Genomic DNA, 17,687 nt, shown 5'->3' on the forward strand with positions numbered 1-17,687 from the left:
AAAACAGCAGGCAAAGTCCACCTGAAAAAGAACTCGTCTGTACATACCCTAAGAGGGTTTGTATCAAGGTAATAAATTATCTCTTATCGATAAGGGATAACTTATGATAATTGAGGGTCAACTGCTGGGACCACCAATGATCCCTTCATATTGAATAGAGAAGAGATCGATCCTGCCCAACTCTGCTCTATTCATTCTCTATGGGACTGCCATAGAAAGCAGAGAACAGCGCTCTGCCGTCTCACAGACAATGAATGGAGCAGAAGTAAAGCATGTTCACCTTCGCTCCATCCAAAATTGGGCTCCAGAGAAACTAGGGTGGAGCAAGTCCCGGCAGTTAGACTGCCAGCGATCAATAAGTTATCACCTATCCTATCTATGGGGGGTCAAAAGGTGCATATCTATATTTAGAAAGAAGCAATCATCTCCAAAATAAATATTTTTTTCAATATGATTGATTTGAAAAAAAAATTAAGATAATTACCAACATGAAAAGGACTTGTGCTGTCAAACATCCATGTTATGCATCAGTCCCTCATCCACCACAGCAGCATATGGAATTAGACCATAAGATCCTACAAGTTATCACGAGAACTGCCAACTTTCATTACATAAGTAAAGTTTCCAGATTAGTTGACCAAGGGGTTGTCAATGACTACTATTAAACTGATGGGGGGACCAGCAAGACCACATGTACTCCCAATAGGAGCTGATCTGCAATACTCGAGAAAGGCCTCTATACGCTGTATGGCGCTGTGGTGTCCCGACTCTGCACTCTGTTTACTGTACTTCCAGTTGCCATAGAAGCTGGAAAGAGGTGAACGGTGAGGGTCCCGGGTATTAGACCCCCAATGATCTGATATTGATGACTTACTGAACTGCAGGATTCAAGAATGGTTGCAAAGTCTGCTTTAACAACCTGGAACTTCAGATACGACTCCTGCTGCTAGAGCGTCATATCTTGCTGGTAATCATCATTTTTTACATTTTTAATCAATATTGTGGGGGCGTGTGTTAGGTTTTTTTTTTATATATATAAAAATGTTTAGCACCTTTTGATGACAGATCCTCATGAAGGAAACAGATGGCATAGCAGGAGATATTCATTTATGTCAGTTTATGCTGTGGAAAGTGTCACGCCGGCATCTTTCACCGCCTTCTCAGCACCGCCCAGCTCACTGTGTTCACCACTCTGCTTCCCCAGCTTCAGACTATCTCCTTGAGCTGCTGTAGAGGTGTGGGGGGGCCGAGCTGGGGGGGGTGGTCCCTCTTCTTACCGCGCAGAGATATAAACAGAGACACGATGGAGGCAGATTCTGGGTGCAACAAATCCAAGTTTATTTCTCACTTGCCGTCCGCCTGACGGCCTCAGAAGCACACCGCACTTCCTTTACCTCACGGCCCTCCGTTGCCAGGGCCCCTTCTTACACACCGTACACTGGGGGACGTGTCTGCACACACCGTCCCCTCTTCACTCGTCGACGCTCCTGACAGGTCCGTCACTGTGGCCGCCTTAGGCCCTTAAACCAACAGCGCTTCCACTGATCAGTCGTCGTGACAAATACGGTGTCTCACACCCAGTGCCTCGTCCCTCCTGCGGTTCTTCCTGTCAGGACCACCCCCCTGACGTTCTCTCTCCTCAGTCCCCCTGGTCTGGATTCACCTCACAGCTCACAGACTGTAGCAGTCCTCCTGTCACTGGAGCTCCCCCTGGGGACTGGAACCTTCTGGAACCCTCCCTCAGTATTTATAGCTCTCCGGTCCCCTGTCACTGTAACCCCGCCCCCCATGACCAACGGTTTCTAAAGCCCTAAGCAGATGTCAAGTCCTTTGCTCACACTCCTCCCTGCCATCTAATGGTCAACCCAAGGTACTGCACGTCCTCTACACTTTCCTAGCTGTTTCCCCACTGTACACCTACCTACACTGTGCAAACCTTTCCCTCCTCACTCTGACTAGCCCATCCGTCCGTCAGGTCACCTTCCCTACATGAGCAAAGGACTTGACATCAGCTTAGGGCTTTAGAAACCGTTGGTCATGGGGGGTGGAGGGACAGTTTCAAGGATCTGGGTGATCTATAAATACTGAGGGAGGGTTCGTTTGCCTTCGTCCTTCTGCACCTCATGCGAGTGTCCATGACCCTCCTGGCAGGTGCTGTAGAACTCGGGGCTGCCCTGGAGTGGTACCTGGTGAGTACCTGCAGCAAAGCCTATCCTCACCATCAGAGGCTCTAGTGAATGCCAGGTAGTCACTAAGCTACATCTCTACAAGGTAAACCTGGCCCATGGCGCAGTGGGTCCACACTCTCCCACCTGCGTTACAGAATGTCACTGCAAATTTGACCCTGCAATGAATTGAGAGAAAACTGCAGTAAATCCATAGTATTTCTGAGTGGATTTTCTGCAGATTTTGCTGCCGGTGATATTCTGATGCTGAAAATCCACAACAAAAAAGTCACGTGTGGACATGACCCTCACAATGTAACTGGAACTGCTCTTGCAATCTATCCGACACAGACACAAAGTGATTGGACACAAGCATCAATAACTTACTGGATGTGTCCATGGTATCAGGTATAAATCTGGACCCGCTGATATATCCTATATCAAAATTTATATCGAATGCGAAGGCCATATAGTGGGTCTGGTCCGAGGCAGGCTCCACGGTAACCGGGCTGTTATCTGGAGAGGTGCTGATGAACCAGTCCGGTTCCGTCACCGGCTCAAGGGAAAATTTTTTGTTGGCGACTTCAATGATGTTGAAGAAAAAATGTCTGGTGTCGGGGTTTGTGATGTCAAGATTCCTCTCTCCTAAAGGCTGAATAGAAATGAGAAGCCGTTAGGTGGATAAACAAGGTAAGACGGGGAGTGCAGAACAAGAAGGAGAATACAATAAAGTATCAAAGAGAGCAAAGAAAAATTGACGGACGCCTACAGAAAAGTGCAAAAATAATCACATCCAGCATTCCATCCCATTCTCTTTCCCACTTTAAAAAATTTCTATTAATTAATCACATCTTCAAATGCCAAGATTGATGATAATTGGCATAGATTCATATTTTAGTAAATTAGATTTGGTAAAGCATTTAAAAAAAATAAATAATTACACACAGGACCACGGTAATTGCAAAATTTAAGAAAATGTAACGTTTATTAAATATATTTTAAAAAAGCACACAAAATGATTGAATGGTCGGTGAGCCAACATGACGGGAATCAGTGGCACAAAACACAGTAAAATACAAAGAAATACGCAATATGTACAGAAAACAAGTTGATAAACTAGTCATTCAAAAACTAAGTACACCAGGTAGATTATAAGGATTGGGGGACCATAAAATAGTAATTCCTTAAAAGCAGAGGTAAGAGAGTACATGCTAAAGTAGTAAGGCATAATGGGTCACCCTCCAAACACATCTGACGAGCATTAATCTACCGTCTGTACTCATTGTATAAATCAGGTTTTTATGTTTGTTTTTTATTTATATAATTTTGTTATTTGTTTTTTATGTTTTCAACATTTTTGATTATTCATCTTTTTAGTATTTTTCATGTATTATTATTTTTTTCTATAGCTTTCTTAGTTGAATAAAGACTGATACTTCTTCCTGTGCTTTAGAGATCACTTATCTGCAGTCATCTTATTATAATCACAGACAGGCTTATAGTGAAAGATGATGCCTCCATATACAGTAGTAACACAGGATACACCATTTACAATAGGTGGCGTCACAGCTCACCTCCTCCCCCTCCGTTCACAATGGCCTTTGCACAGATTAGAGACTGTCTAGAAAACTTTCCTATAGAAATCAGAGCCTGTCTATTGCTGTCTAAGGTCTATTTGTTTGGTGTAAAGTATATCTTTAAAAGGAATCTGTCAGCCAGATTTCACACCCCTAACCATGTATGTGAGCATGTAGCTCTTTCAAAGACAAGTCCAGCAATACCTTTACATGACCAATCAGTTCCTTTGTTAGGCCGGGATCACACATGCAAGAAACACGGCCGAGTCTCGCATGTTAATACCCGGCACTCAGGAGCGGAGCATGCGGCCGCATAGCTATACATGGAGCAGCACGCTCCACTCCCGAGTCCCGGCGGCAGTGCCGGGTATTAACATGCAAGACTCGGCCGTATTCCTCACATGTGTGATCCCAAACATACTAAGATATCAGCATTTAAAATTATATGAAAATGAGGCTGAAGAGCTGTTTGTAGATTTCAAGCCTCTGTCACTCCAGCTCTATTCCCCGCCCATTGACGCCTACTCCTGCTGGAATGAAAGTTTCTATGCACTAAAAATAGACAGAAACTGTGCAAACAGTCTGGACTAAAAAATGACCTATTGTTTTATATATATTCAGCCCCTATGCAGACTTGTGTCTTGAATTAGATTTACAGATAGCGCTGAGTGCTGTAATTAAGCATTTTCCACAATCCCCATTCCTTAATTTCACAGTTTAAAAATCAAGGGCTCAATTCATCATTTACGTGTTTTTTTAACTCCTTCCTGATGGGGCTATTTTCTGTTTTGTTTTGTTGCTTTCTCTTCCACTTTCTTCCAAGAGCCATAACTTTTTTTTTTATTTTTCCATCCCCATAGCTGTGTGAGGCCTTGTTTTTTGCGGGACGAGTTGTACTTTTGAACGACTCCATTCATTTTATCAAGTGATGCACTGGAAATCGATAAAAAAAAATTCCAAGTACGTTGAATTTGCAAAAAAAAGAATTCCACGAATTCCAAGAATTTGCAAAAAAAAAATTCCACAATTGGCTTTTTTTTAGTTATTTTATGTACCATGTTCATCATATGGTAAAACTGATGTGACAATATGATTCTTCCCCAGGTTAGTGCAATTACAGAGATACAAAACATGTATAGTTTTTTTTATTTAAGTGGCAAAAAAAAAATTGTAAATTTGTAAAAAAAAAAAAAATTGCTTTTGTTGCCATTTTCCGAGACCCGTAAGATTTCAATTTTTGGGATCTGGGGCTCGATGAGGGTTTATTTTTTGCACCCTGAGCTCACATTTTTACTGATACCATTCTTGGGTAGATACAACGGTTTTGAACGCCTTTGCCGGAAAAAATATGGGCCTGGCTTGCGAGCCCACATCAAAGTTTCTTTTTTCGTCTTGTGGTATTTGTTGATTTTTTTTTTTTGCGCCAAATTCATCAAATAATGATTCGTGAACTTTGCACAAATATTAAAATTATATATTTTTTGTCTTTTACCTTTTTTGTTTCTTTTCAGAGCAAAAAGTCACATGTTCTGTTAAATTCGCAAAATTTGTGCAACAGGGCTGGACATATAATAAAATCACTCAGGGGAGAGGATTGGGTACTGGAGTATGTTTTTGCAAAAACACTTTGCAAATTTTTTTAAAACTTGTAATTGATTAATCAAACGCAAACATCTGGAAATCAAAAACACTCACATTGGGGGGAAAAAAGATATAAAAAAGAGCCACGTGGACATATATAAAATAAACATAAAAAGGCACAAAATTAAAAGAACAATTTGGCAGGAGAAAAAAAAAACAGGCCAAAAATAAACACCAGCAAAAGCTGCAACCGTATGTGCGTCCTCGAACTCATACAGTTGAGGCGTATGGAGGCGCGGGGATCCATGGACCACAATACACGCTGCCGGCGAATCAGAGGCCAGCAGCTGATGTCGCTATACACATGACAAGGCACATGACAGTGGCATCACACGCTCCTTTCACATTCCGAAGTCAGCTGCTGGCATCAAAAAAGGACGTGCACTGCGCAGCAGCGAAGGAACAGTGAGCATTTATTTAAATATGGTGTATATTATACTACTATGGATGACTATTGGGGTGCATTATACTTTTTGGATCACTATGCTCAGTGCATTATACTTTATGGATGACTATAGGGTACATTATACTACATGTATGACTATGTGCTGTGCATTATACTTTATGGAGGACTATGCGCTAGGCATTATACTACTTGGATGACTATGAGCCGTGTATTATACTTTATTGATCACTATGGGCTGTGCATTATACATTATGGATGACTATGGGGTACATTATACTACATGGATGACTATGGGCTGTGCATTATACTTTATGGATAACTATGGGCTGTGCATTATACTTTTTTAGTAAATGTAGAAACTAAGAGAAAAAAGACCGCAAAAAGGATTTTAACTGATAACAATGCAGAAAAACAGAAAATGGATCTGCACACCTGGTGTAGTTGCACCTAAGCAACATGTACAGTATATATCGCATAACTCAGCTGCTGCAAGACACAAGTCCAAAGGACTTAATCAAAGAACATATACTGGTGAAGTGTCACTTGATGCGCTGCCGATGGGATCTGACGAACAGATGGTTTGCTTGAAAACTTTATTTTAACAGGTTTACAAAGTCTTTGACTTTGACTGATCCCATCAGCAGCGCATCAAGTGTCACTTCACCAGGATATGCTCATTATACTTTATGGAAGTTATGTGCTGTGCAGTATACTACATGGATGACTATGGGCTGTGCATTATACTACATGGATGACTATGGGCTGTGTGCATTATACTACATGGATGACTATGGGCTATGCATTATACTACATGGATGACTATGGGCTGTGCATTATACTATATGGATGACTATGGGCTGTGCATTATACTATATGGATGACTATGGGCTGTGCATTATACTACATGTATGACTATGGGCTGTGCATTATACTACATGGATGACTATGGGCTGTGCATTATACTTTATGGAGGACTATGGGCTGTGCATTATACTATATGGATGACTATGGGCTGTGCATTATACTTTATGGAGGACTATGGGCTGTGCATTATACTATATGGATGACTATGGGCTGTGCATTATACTGTATAGATGACTATGAGCTGTACATTATACTTTATGGAAGATTATGCACTGTGAAGTATACTACATGGATGAGTTTGGGCTGGGCATTATACTACATGGATGAGTTTGGGCTATGTAGTATATTATATGGAGGACTATGGGATGCATTTGCAGCGGGACACATAATTTTCTACCTACGGACTACAAACTTGCTACAAGCCTACAACAACTAGGTTAATCACAAACAAAGCAGAAAAGAATATAAAACACTCACCAACACTTTCAGCAGTCTTTTTTCGTTGGGTTGATAGGAGAGGAACAGGTCCTGGTTTTGGACTTGTAGTGTAATGGGGGGCTTTGTTTTGTTCACGTCGATGTATAGATTAACCTTGAATTTTGCTACAGACATAGAAAAAGTTGCACAATGTAAAGTGTGAAAATAGTAATTATAATTTATTACCATACACGGATGTTCAGCTATGTGATACAATTGTCCAGGAGCGCAGATGATTTTGGTATATGGAGCATAAAAGAATGTACTTTTGCCAAAAATCTTTACTCTTCCCCCCGATAACATAGAATTTTTTTCTTTGTCAGAACGGTTTATAAAATATATACCTTGTTCGTTGGCACCTTGCAGTGACTTTGCCCACACAGTGTCACCTTTTATGACAAAGTATTTACTTAATGGATCTCGAATGGAGGTGATGTCCGTCTTTTGCATCGTTATAAACGGTTTATCATCAATGTATGAGATATCTGAAAATAACCACATAGTTGTCAATTTTTCACAGCATGTTCTCCATATGGAACCAAAGGTTTATTACAAGTGCATAAAGGCCTAATTGCCTTATGGCCACATTATGACAATCCAAGCACCAAACATATCGTACCATCATCCCTGAACTGATAGTAATCAGCCACTAGTCCCGCCATAGAAAGCTTTACCCTAGAGGTCCGACCATTGATATCCTCGCAGACCCACAGACTAAAGTTCCCAAAGTCCCAATGTATAAAGAGGTGGTACACATGCTGTACCTAAACACAACTTCCTTCACTCCTATTGACTTGTTGAAGGTAGCATTTCCAGCATTCTCATGGAAGTGAATGAAGTGTCATTACCACACCATACACACAGGTGACTTTGGGTCCCTCAGCCTTGGGATTGGTGGGTGTCAGAAGTCGTTTCCCCAGAGATCTTACATTTAACAACTGACCTATGAATAGGTGCTAAATATTTTTAATGCTTTTTGTGGAAACCCCCTTTAAACCCCTTGACCAACAGTTTCCATGAACTGTAAATAACTTAAAAGAATATATTTTATGAGTCTTGCCAGGTGCCAGCTCTTCATTGCTTTACAGATATAGTGCTATTTATTTTTGGTGGCTGTGCTGGTATTGCAGCTTAGTCATTTGCACTGCTACAAGACTGAACTGTAGACAGATGCAGTACCTGGCACAATCATTACAAAATGTATGGCGCTGTGCCCGGTCAGTAATGGAGTGGCCTCAGAGGATCTTGGAGCACCATGACCTCTCCATCTAGTTGATGGCCTATCCTAAGGATAGTAGAAATAAAATGGTTGACTTCAGGGGCGGACACAGACTGTAGTGGGCCCTGTGCAAGAAATTTTTCAGGCCCCCCCAAACCCTTCATAGGGCAGCAAAGTTATTTGTTATTTGTTGTTATCTAATATTGAGGCTATGCAGGGCTGAATATAATATCTGTATATAACATAATGTAAGCCCCCCATAGAATATAATGCAGTCCCCCCATATAGTATAATGCAGCCCCTCCATAGAATATATGGCAACCCCCTCATAGGATCTAATGCAGCCCCTTAAATAGTATAATGTAGCCCCTCCATAGAATACAATGTAGCCCTCCTCATATAGTATAATGCAGCCCCCATAGAATATAATAAATATAATACAGCCCCCCTATAGAATATAATGTAGCCCCAAATAGAATATAATACAGCCCACCTCCCCATAGAATATAATGTAGCCCCCCATATTATTTAATACAGCCTCCCCTTATAGAATATAATGTAAAATGTACCCCCATAGTATATAACAGCTGCATAGTATATAGCCCAGCACCACATGGTATACAGCCCACCATGGTATATAGCCCACCATGGTATAATACAGCCCAGCATGGTATATAGCCCTCCCAGAATGGTATACTACAGCCCAGCATGGCATAATACAGCCCAGCATGGTATATAGCCCCCCCAGCATGGCCCCACAGTCCAGTACTCACACTGATTTGGGCCTGTGTTGCTCCCGACTCCTGTCTCCTCTCCTGCACTGCCTGCCTGGTACACAGTGAGAGCACGATGACGTCATCATGCACCCGCTGTGTCAGAGGCAGAGTGGGGAATGATGGGAGAGGGAGCGTCAGCTGACGCTCTCTCCTCCAGGCTCCATCAGTGCCTCCTCCTTCAATGCGGGGAGCGGGGAGGGGTGGGTTGGAGTCGGCGCTGGGGGCAGGCGGGCCCCCCCCGCCTCACAGGGGCCCCTTTGCCTCCCGCAGCGCTGCTCTCCTCATTGCACTACACATGGCTAATTTGAATTTTGACATAATTAGCCATGCGGTGCTGGAGGGGCCCCCTCTCCCTCGGGGCCCCCGTGCAATGCACGGTCTGCACAGGCGGTAGGTCCGCCCCTGGTTGACTTTGCACTAGAGTTGGTGCGATTTCATTCCCAGGACCCAGTCCAGTGGCCACGTCAGTAATCTTTTGCCATTGGATGGGAGTTCAGAGAGCTGCCTCTTACTTGCCGGCATTCCCGGTTCTTCTTTTGTTTAGAGAGCCTGGCACAATGTCTCATGTCGCGCCAGGCAGGCTAATCAAAAGAAGTGTCGGAGATGCTGTCAGACAGGAGGCAGCTCTCAGGACTCCCGTCCAGGGCCACAAGTTACTGACGTAGAGCTGTTATCTGTCATACAGGAGGGGGAGGAGGTGAGCTGTGAGATCACCTATTGTGAATGCTGGATCCTGTCATCTGTTTTATATAGAGGTGTTATGAGTCACTGTACATACACAATGCGGAGAAAGTGAGCTGTGACAGCACACATTGTGAATGGTGGATTCATGAGACTGCTGAAAACGCATCTGCACAGAACAAGAATTGTGAGTCTAGTATAACACCTAGTCGCCAGTGTAAAATTGCAAGGTTTATGCATTTTTTTTAATATAGATAGTGATATGAAACCATAAAAAATCTCATAAAAATTCATCTAAAATAAATAACGGATTTAAAATTTCAGTGTTTCATGACGTGCTAGCTTTAAAGAAGCACTCCTTCTCCTTCTCCACTCATCAAAATTTTTATCCTCTTAATATATTGCAGTCATCTTATTATACAGCACTGTGTACTTACAATTGCTCATTTTGCCCCTCTACCCAGCTAATTCTTCTCTTTTCTGTTAGGTCTATGACATCATGTGATTAACAACTGACTGGCTGGTAGGGGGAAGAGGGAGCAACTGGGTCAGAAGGGGGAATGATAAATGCTGGGACAAGAGACTTCTGGTTTCCACATAGAGCATAGAAAAGAGAAGAATTAGCTGGGTAGAAAGGCAAAATGAGCAATTGAAGCAACTGAAAGTAACAACAGAAGTGGTTTTGTGTTTGAGTTTATCCTGCAGCGGGTGAGGATGGCATATTCAAAGCAGATATACTCTATCTATAGACTGAAAAAGGTGCAAATTGTAGGAAAAAAAATCTATGTATACCAATAGGAAGCATAGAGGTAATTCTCTGGCTTTCGGATAGCCCAAGGTTTGCACATTTTACCCACTGATCCTTCTATCCTCCTCCTGGTCTCTACTTCCTCACCTTAGCTCAATACTCTTGAAGTAGCAGAAAAAGCCCAATCAGCCAATCTCTGGGCACAGCGGGGATGCTCCTCAGCCAGGACTCTACTGAGCCAGGATTTTCGGACATTCCTGTTGAAATGCAACCTGGGAGTAGAGCCAAGTGGGGCTGGGTAGGTGAGATTTGGGGATTGATGAGGATGAATACGAGCTACTTCTTTTTCTTTTTTTCCAATCTGAGCCCATTTAAAGGGGTTTTCTCTGCTTCCCAGCTTCATATTTGCTGGGGGCGGTACATTCCTGAAGACTGACACTTCAGGCCAGTGGTATGGATGTGCAGTATCAGAAGAATAAAGGAACACTGAAACTATCCGAGCAAGCCGAAAAGCTTCCGAGCAGCACACGGAAGCTCTAAAGCGAAGAGTTTGCAAATATGTGCTCGTTGCCTAGGAAACAGGCGACCTCTGTTAGACTGCAGAGATGGTCGGTAACCTAGGCAGCGAGCAGTAAACTATAGAATAAAAAAATCCTCCGTTCTTTAGAACAGAGAGAATTTTTAATAAGATTTCAATTGCAGCCTTGTTTGTTTTTACAAACACTTTTCAGTTTTACCCATTCTTTTCAAACATTTTTATTGAATTTTAGTAATAATATAGGGTTGAAAGGGAGGGGAGAGGAAGGGAATTAACACTAAGGGAAAGGGATGGGAAAGGAAAGAGAAGGGAATAAAAACTAGAGAACTCAAGTCCATGTTAAAATACCTTACAAATACACAGCTAATCAATTAAATAGAATAGCAGGACATCATGCAATGTTTGTGCAGACGAAGCCAAGCTAGTAAACGCAAACCAATATAAAAAAAAATAGCTAAGTATTACAAAAATTAGCATTCCACACTTTCCATTTCACAGTGTATCTAGTCATACCATCATTAATCAGAGCAAACCTCTTTTCTAGGGAACTATGCTGGTGAACCTTAGCTAGAATTTCTGAGAAAAGAGGGGGATCTGTTTTCTTCCACCAGTACGCTATTGCGTTTTTGACCACTAAAAAGATATGAATAATGATAAATTTAACTGAAGGGGCAACAAGTTCCAAATCCAGAGATAGTAAGGCTCTTTGGGGTGTGACTTCAAAGTTTTGGGAAAAAGAATTTATATGGAGAGACACTTTCTTCCAGAGGTCTTTGATCTTTGTACAACCCCAAAATAAATGAAACAAGTTTCCTTGTTGTCCACAGTTTCTCCAACAAAGAGGGGGATGTTCCTTATTTATATGGGCCAATCTAATAGGAGTGAGATACCACCTGGTTAAGATCTTAAAATATGACTCGTGAAGCGCCATTGAGATACCAGATCGGTAAGTTGACCTAATAGCGCTGTCTCACTGTTCATCCGCCATAACTATATTCAAGTCAGACTCCCATCACCTCATGTACACGTTTTTCGGGCTGACCACATCTCCATTAAAATAGTTATATATATTTCTCAGACTCCAGGCAGTTTTGTTGTTTGTGTTGCCTAGCAATGAGATCAACATCTCAAGGTTCATAGTTTTAATGCGCATGAATTTCAGCACACTCTCCTTTAAGATAATAAAGGGTATGAACTCAGACGATGGCAAGTTGTATTGAGACCTAATCCTACTGAAACTAAAAAATTCATCTCCCTCAAAGAGATTTCCAATTCTTTTGATGTTTGAATTTAACCAGGACTCAGACAAAGGAATATTGTAAACTAACGCTAGGAGATGGAAGGGGAATTTCCCGAACTGCGTTTTCTTATTAAAGGATTTTGTGGGTTTTGAAAGTGCTCTCCAGGCATGTACAATAGAGTGGAAGATTGGATGGGAGGGAATCATCCTTGAATTGTGGAACATAAACTTGAAAAAATGTTGTCTTGCTCTAACCTGTTTACCCACTTCGTTTTCCAAGTTAAGCCAGGCAGGCCGATTATTTCCGCTGAACCAAAACCAGCTTTGCTTAACCAACAATGCTTGGTAATATGCAAATAGATTTGGAAGGCCGGCACCTCCATTGCTCTTATTTTTGTACAGCAAATCCAGTGAGATTCTAGCTTTTTTCCACCCCAGATAATTGAACTAATCAGGTTCTGAATCTTGCCAATGAATTTATAAGGGATAATCAAAGGAAGAGCCCTAAAAACGTAAAGAACCTTCGGCAAAATAGTTGTTTTAACCGTTAATATTCTTCCAAACAAAGAGAGGTCTATTTTAGCGTAGAAGGAAACAGCGAGAGAGATAGACTCAAAAATATCTTTCAAGTTGGTTTTGACAGTATGCGATATATTGTTTGAGATGGTTATCCCCAAGTATGTTATCCCCCTTTCTTCCCAGGTAAACTCATACTGTTTCTTTAGTTCCTCAATCTCCATGCTGCTAATATTAAAAGTCAGATATTTAGATTTGTGATTGTTAATTTTGAAATAGGAGGCCTTAGTAAAGAGCTCCAGTTCCAAGGACAATGCAGCCATAGATTTATTAGGATCGAGTAGCGTCAGAAACAGGTCATCTGCAAACAGTCCAAGTTTATATTCTCGAAGTGAGGTGGCAAATCCCTTTATATCAGAGTTAGATCTTATTCTCTCGGCCAAAGGCTCAATAGTAAGGACGAACAAGAGAGGTGACAGTGGGCATCCCTGCCTTGTTCCGTTAGAGATGGAGAATTTCTCTGATAGGGAGTTGTTAGCGTATATTCTTGCACTGGGCGCCGAATATAATGCAAATATTGTAGACAGGAATCTCTGATCGAAACAAAATTTCTCAAGAGCAGCCTTGAGATAGGCCCAGTTCAACCTTGTCAAAAGCTTTTTCGGCGTCCAGTGTCAGAAAAACCGCTTGTGAACCAGAAAGCTCAATCTTGTTCATTAGATTTATTACTCTCCTTGTTCCGTCCGATGCCTGACGCCCCTCCGTAAAACCGATCTGATCGTCCAAAAGCAAAGATGGCAAAATACCTTTTAGTCGATCTGCTAAAATTTGGAATAAATTTTTATGTCACTGTTAATCAACGATATTGGCCTATAGCTCTGAATCCTCTCGGGGTCTCCCCCCAATTTTGAGATCATAATTATTGTCGCTTCCAACATTTCTTTCGGGAACGAGCCCCGAGAGGAAGCAGCACCAAAGACCGAAACCAAGTGGGGAGAAAGAATTTCCACAAATGACCTAAAGTATTCATTGGAAAAACCATCAGGGCCTGGGGATTTTTGAATTTTGAGTTTATGTATGGTGTCGACTATCTCCTTCTCCCCAAAAGAGCCATTAATAAAATCTAAATCTGCGGGGGGGAATTTTAGGGAGATTAATGCTAGATAAGATTGCATTGATAGAGCCTGAATCAACATTAGGAGTATTAGGGTCTTCTTTAAGGTTATATAGATTCCGGAAAAAATCTGCAAAGGAACCAACTATGTCCTTAGGGTGAACAAGAGTTTTGCCTGCAGGTGTAATAATTTTATTGATTCTCCTGTTGATTCTCTCCTTTTTGAAGTCTCGTCATCATATATCTCGTTCGTATAAGACTTAAATTTGGAAACCCTAATGATAGAATCGTATTCAAGAAAAATTTCTGATCTCAGTCTTTGTCTGAGTCTCATAATTTCCACCTGAATCGCAGAAGATGGAGTTGGTAGTCTGCACTGTTGTTCCTCCTTATTATAAATTTGAGCCAGTAGATTCAAGATATTTTCTCTATTCTTTTTCTTGTGCCTGGAAGCAATCTGAATAAGGCCACCCCTAGCAACTGCTTTATGCGCATTCCACAGTGTAAATGCGTCTATCTCAGGAGAAGTGTTTTCCCTAAAATAATTATTTATCAAATTCTCAATTTCCTGTCTATATTCCGGTATTTTAAACAAAATTGAGTTGAATTTCCAAAGATATGTATTTTCAGAGACAGGGCCTAATAAAAACTCTGCCAGAACCGGTGAGTGGTCTGACAGTGTCTTTCCTAGAAATGTAAAACTTTTGAATTTACTCAATGTGAAAGCATTCGTAAGAATTAGGTCAATACAAGAGGCTGTGCCGTGAACGTCTGAGTAGTGCGAGTATTCTCTGGAGGAAGTGTTTAAACATCTGAAAATGTCAAACAGTTCGTTCTGTTTTAACCAATTTTTCAGCACAGGAGTTCTGTGGCGAACCTTGGAAGATGAATCTAATTCACTGTCGGGAACAATGTTAAAGTCCCCCAAAAAAATCACGTCTCCCGACTTAACCCTGTCAACTGTTTTGAGTAGCTTATTCAAAAAGGAGACCTGATTTTTGTTTGGAGCGTAGATGTTCACCACTGTGCAAGACGTGTTATTTAAAGTGCAGATGAGAACGTGGAATCTTCCCAACGGGTCCACTACCTCGTCAACAAAATGAAATGGGACAGCGCCACTGATCATTGTTATCACTCCTGCTTTCTTTGATGGAGAGAGCGCTTTAAACATGTGAGGAAAGGTTTTATGTTTAAAAATCGGGTGGTTGTCCTTTGCCAGCCTGACCTCCTGCAAACAAACTAAATCAGCATGTGTACGGGTAATTTCTCTCAATAAGGTATACCGTATTTTTCGCTTTATAAGACGCTCCGGATTATAAGACGCACCACAATTTTTGAGGAGAAAAATAAGAAAAAAATATTTTTTAATAAAATGGTGGTGCCTCTTATAATCCTTGCATCTTATTGCTTACCGGGGTTGGTGGCTGCGGTGTAGAGGGATCCCAGGCTCGCTGCTGGAGGAGGCAGGCGTGGAGTGATGCTGCAGGCCGCATTCAGGGATGATGGGGGGCTCCGATGTGTGCTGTTGCTGCTGCAGAGTCTTGTGCTGGTGTCAGGTTTCTCCACTTGTCCGGCGGTTGGAAGCCGGTGCTGCGGGTGCTCCGGTGCGGCGTTGTGTGCCCATCGATGCCCGGGGCTCTGCCGACATTGTTCGACAGACCAGAGCCCCAGCATTTCCTCGGTTCCCTATATATGTGCGCTGAAGTGCCGGTAAAAAAAAAATGGCCGCCGGTGCGTGCGCAGATGGGATCTCGGGACCAGTTCTCGAGAGATGAGATCTGAAATCTCATCTCTCGAGAGCTGGATCCCGAGATCCCATCTGCGCACGCGCGGCGGCCATTTTTTTGCAGTCACCACCGCGCGCACACAGGGAACCCAGGGAAAATGGCCGCCGGCGCGTGCGCAGATGGGATCTCGGGACCCACCTCTCAAGAGATGAGATTTCAAATCTCATCTCTCGAGAACTGGGTCCCGAGATCCCATCTGCGCACGCGCCGGCGGCCATCTTTTTACCGGCACACAGGGAACTGAGGAAATGCCGGGGCTCTGGCCTGTCGCTCAATGTTGGCAGAGCCCCGGGCATCGACGGGCACACAAAGCGGCACCGGACACACCCGCAGCAGCGGCCAGCAACCGCCGGACGCCCCCGATCACAGCCTAGGTAAGGCATGTCCGCTTTGTAAGACGCACCCCTGTTTTCCCCCCAAATTTTGGGGGGAAAAAAGTGCGTCTTACAAAGCGGAAAATACGGTATCTTTTATTGGGGCTATTAAGGCCCCAAATGTTGTATGATACAATCTTCATTAAATACAGTAATGAAAAAATAACCGGTAGAAAATGTAAACCCAAAAAATAAAAAAAAAAAGTTTTACCCATTCAACAAGATGAGCCTACCCCTTTAAAAGATGAGACAACCCCTTTAAAAGTCATTCTTATCCAATTGGAATCCTTTTTAATTCATCCCTCCCACCTTTCTCCCGAGTGGGCCCAATTTATCACTATTGTTTCTTACCATTTGGATCAAACTTTTTTATCATATCCATCAACTTGCGTTGCGTCACAGGCAGCTGGAACATTTCAATCCCTTCCCTCCGAATGCTCATGTATGGAGGCGTCGGATATGTAATTGGCTGCACAGGAAACAGATGTGGAAAACAGTAATTGTTCCTCATTGCAATGGTTTTAGATTCTCCCTGGTCAGAAAAAGACAAAAAGAAAAATAATATGTAATGTTAAGAGCCGGAGATGGTAAAATTGCTTCTGTCTCTATATTGCATGAACATAAGCGGTCCGTGTGCTGCAGTATGGGGTCTCTTTGCAGCACCATTTCTTCTCCCTAGAAATAATATGGTACGTGCCCAAGGCTTCTGATTACACAGACGATGGCGCAGGCACAGGATCTACATGAACAATATGAATGATGGATTCTTTTGTCTAGTAATCCCGCTTGTTTTATCTGTCACTACCTAACAGGCACACACGTTCTGCCAGTAACTCCTCCACTTACATGAACATCAAATACAGTGGTGTGTGCCCCTTTCTGATTTCTTATTCTTTTTCACCACTATTCCATGTTTTCATAGATAATGGCTCTCACTGTGGTTCGCTGTGGTCAGCGGCAGGCAATCACTAAGAGATCACCCCAACAGGTGGAGTCCCAAAGCTTTAGAAATCGCTTTATAACCTTTTCCAGACCGATAGATCACAGTTACTTTGCTTCTCATTTGTTCCAGACTTTCTTTGGATCACGGCATGATGTCTAGCTTTTGAGGATCTTTTGGACTACTTCACTTTGTCAGGCAGGTCCTATTTAAGTGATTTCTTGATTTTGATCAGGTGTGGCAGTAATCGGGCCTGCGTGTGGATAGGGAAATTGAACTCAGCTTCCTAAGGATGTGATAAACCACAGTTAATTTAAGTTTTAAGGAGGAGAGAGGGGGGCAATCACTTTTTCACACCGGGCCTTGTAGGTTTGGATTTCTTTTTCCCTTAATAATAAAGACCTTCATTTATAAACTACATCTTGGGATTACTTGTGTTATCTTTGTCTAATATTTACATTTGTTTGGTGATTTGAAACATTTAACTGTGAAACATGCAAAAGAATAGGAAATCAGGAAGGGGGCAAACACTTTTTCATACCACTGTATTATCACATTGCAAAAAAACCTAGACCAGTCCCATTGGAGCTATCAAGTAAGCACTTAAATATTTGCTCCATAAAT

The 17,687-nt window shown here is 42.2% G+C and overlaps 1 protein-coding gene across 1 annotated transcript in view; it reads right to left on the reverse strand.

Annotated features, from left to right (window-relative positions):
• Positions 1 to 17,687, reverse strand: part of LOC141100310 (uncharacterized) — a 43,608-nt gene that overhangs the window by 8,460 nt on the left and 17,461 nt on the right. The window contains exons 2-5 of the mRNA XM_073588694.1: positions 16,475 to 16,655; positions 7,475 to 7,615; positions 7,131 to 7,255; positions 2,553 to 2,817 (exon numbers count right to left, since the gene is read on the reverse strand). Of these exons, the coding sequence (XP_073444795.1) occupies positions 2,553 to 2,817; positions 7,131 to 7,255; positions 7,475 to 7,615; positions 16,475 to 16,634 (691 nt within the window). The 5' untranslated portion in view covers positions 16,635 to 16,655. The remainder of the gene's footprint in view (positions 1 to 2,552; positions 2,818 to 7,130; positions 7,256 to 7,474; positions 7,616 to 16,474; positions 16,656 to 17,687) is intronic.

Source organism: Dendrobates tinctorius, unplaced genomic scaffold (assembly GCF_039654945.1).
Source record: "Dendrobates tinctorius isolate UK_male_01 unplaced genomic scaffold, ASM3965494v1 ptg000104l, whole genome shotgun sequence".
NCBI classification, from domain to species: Eukaryota; Metazoa; Chordata; class Amphibia; order Anura; family Dendrobatidae; genus Dendrobates; species Dendrobates tinctorius.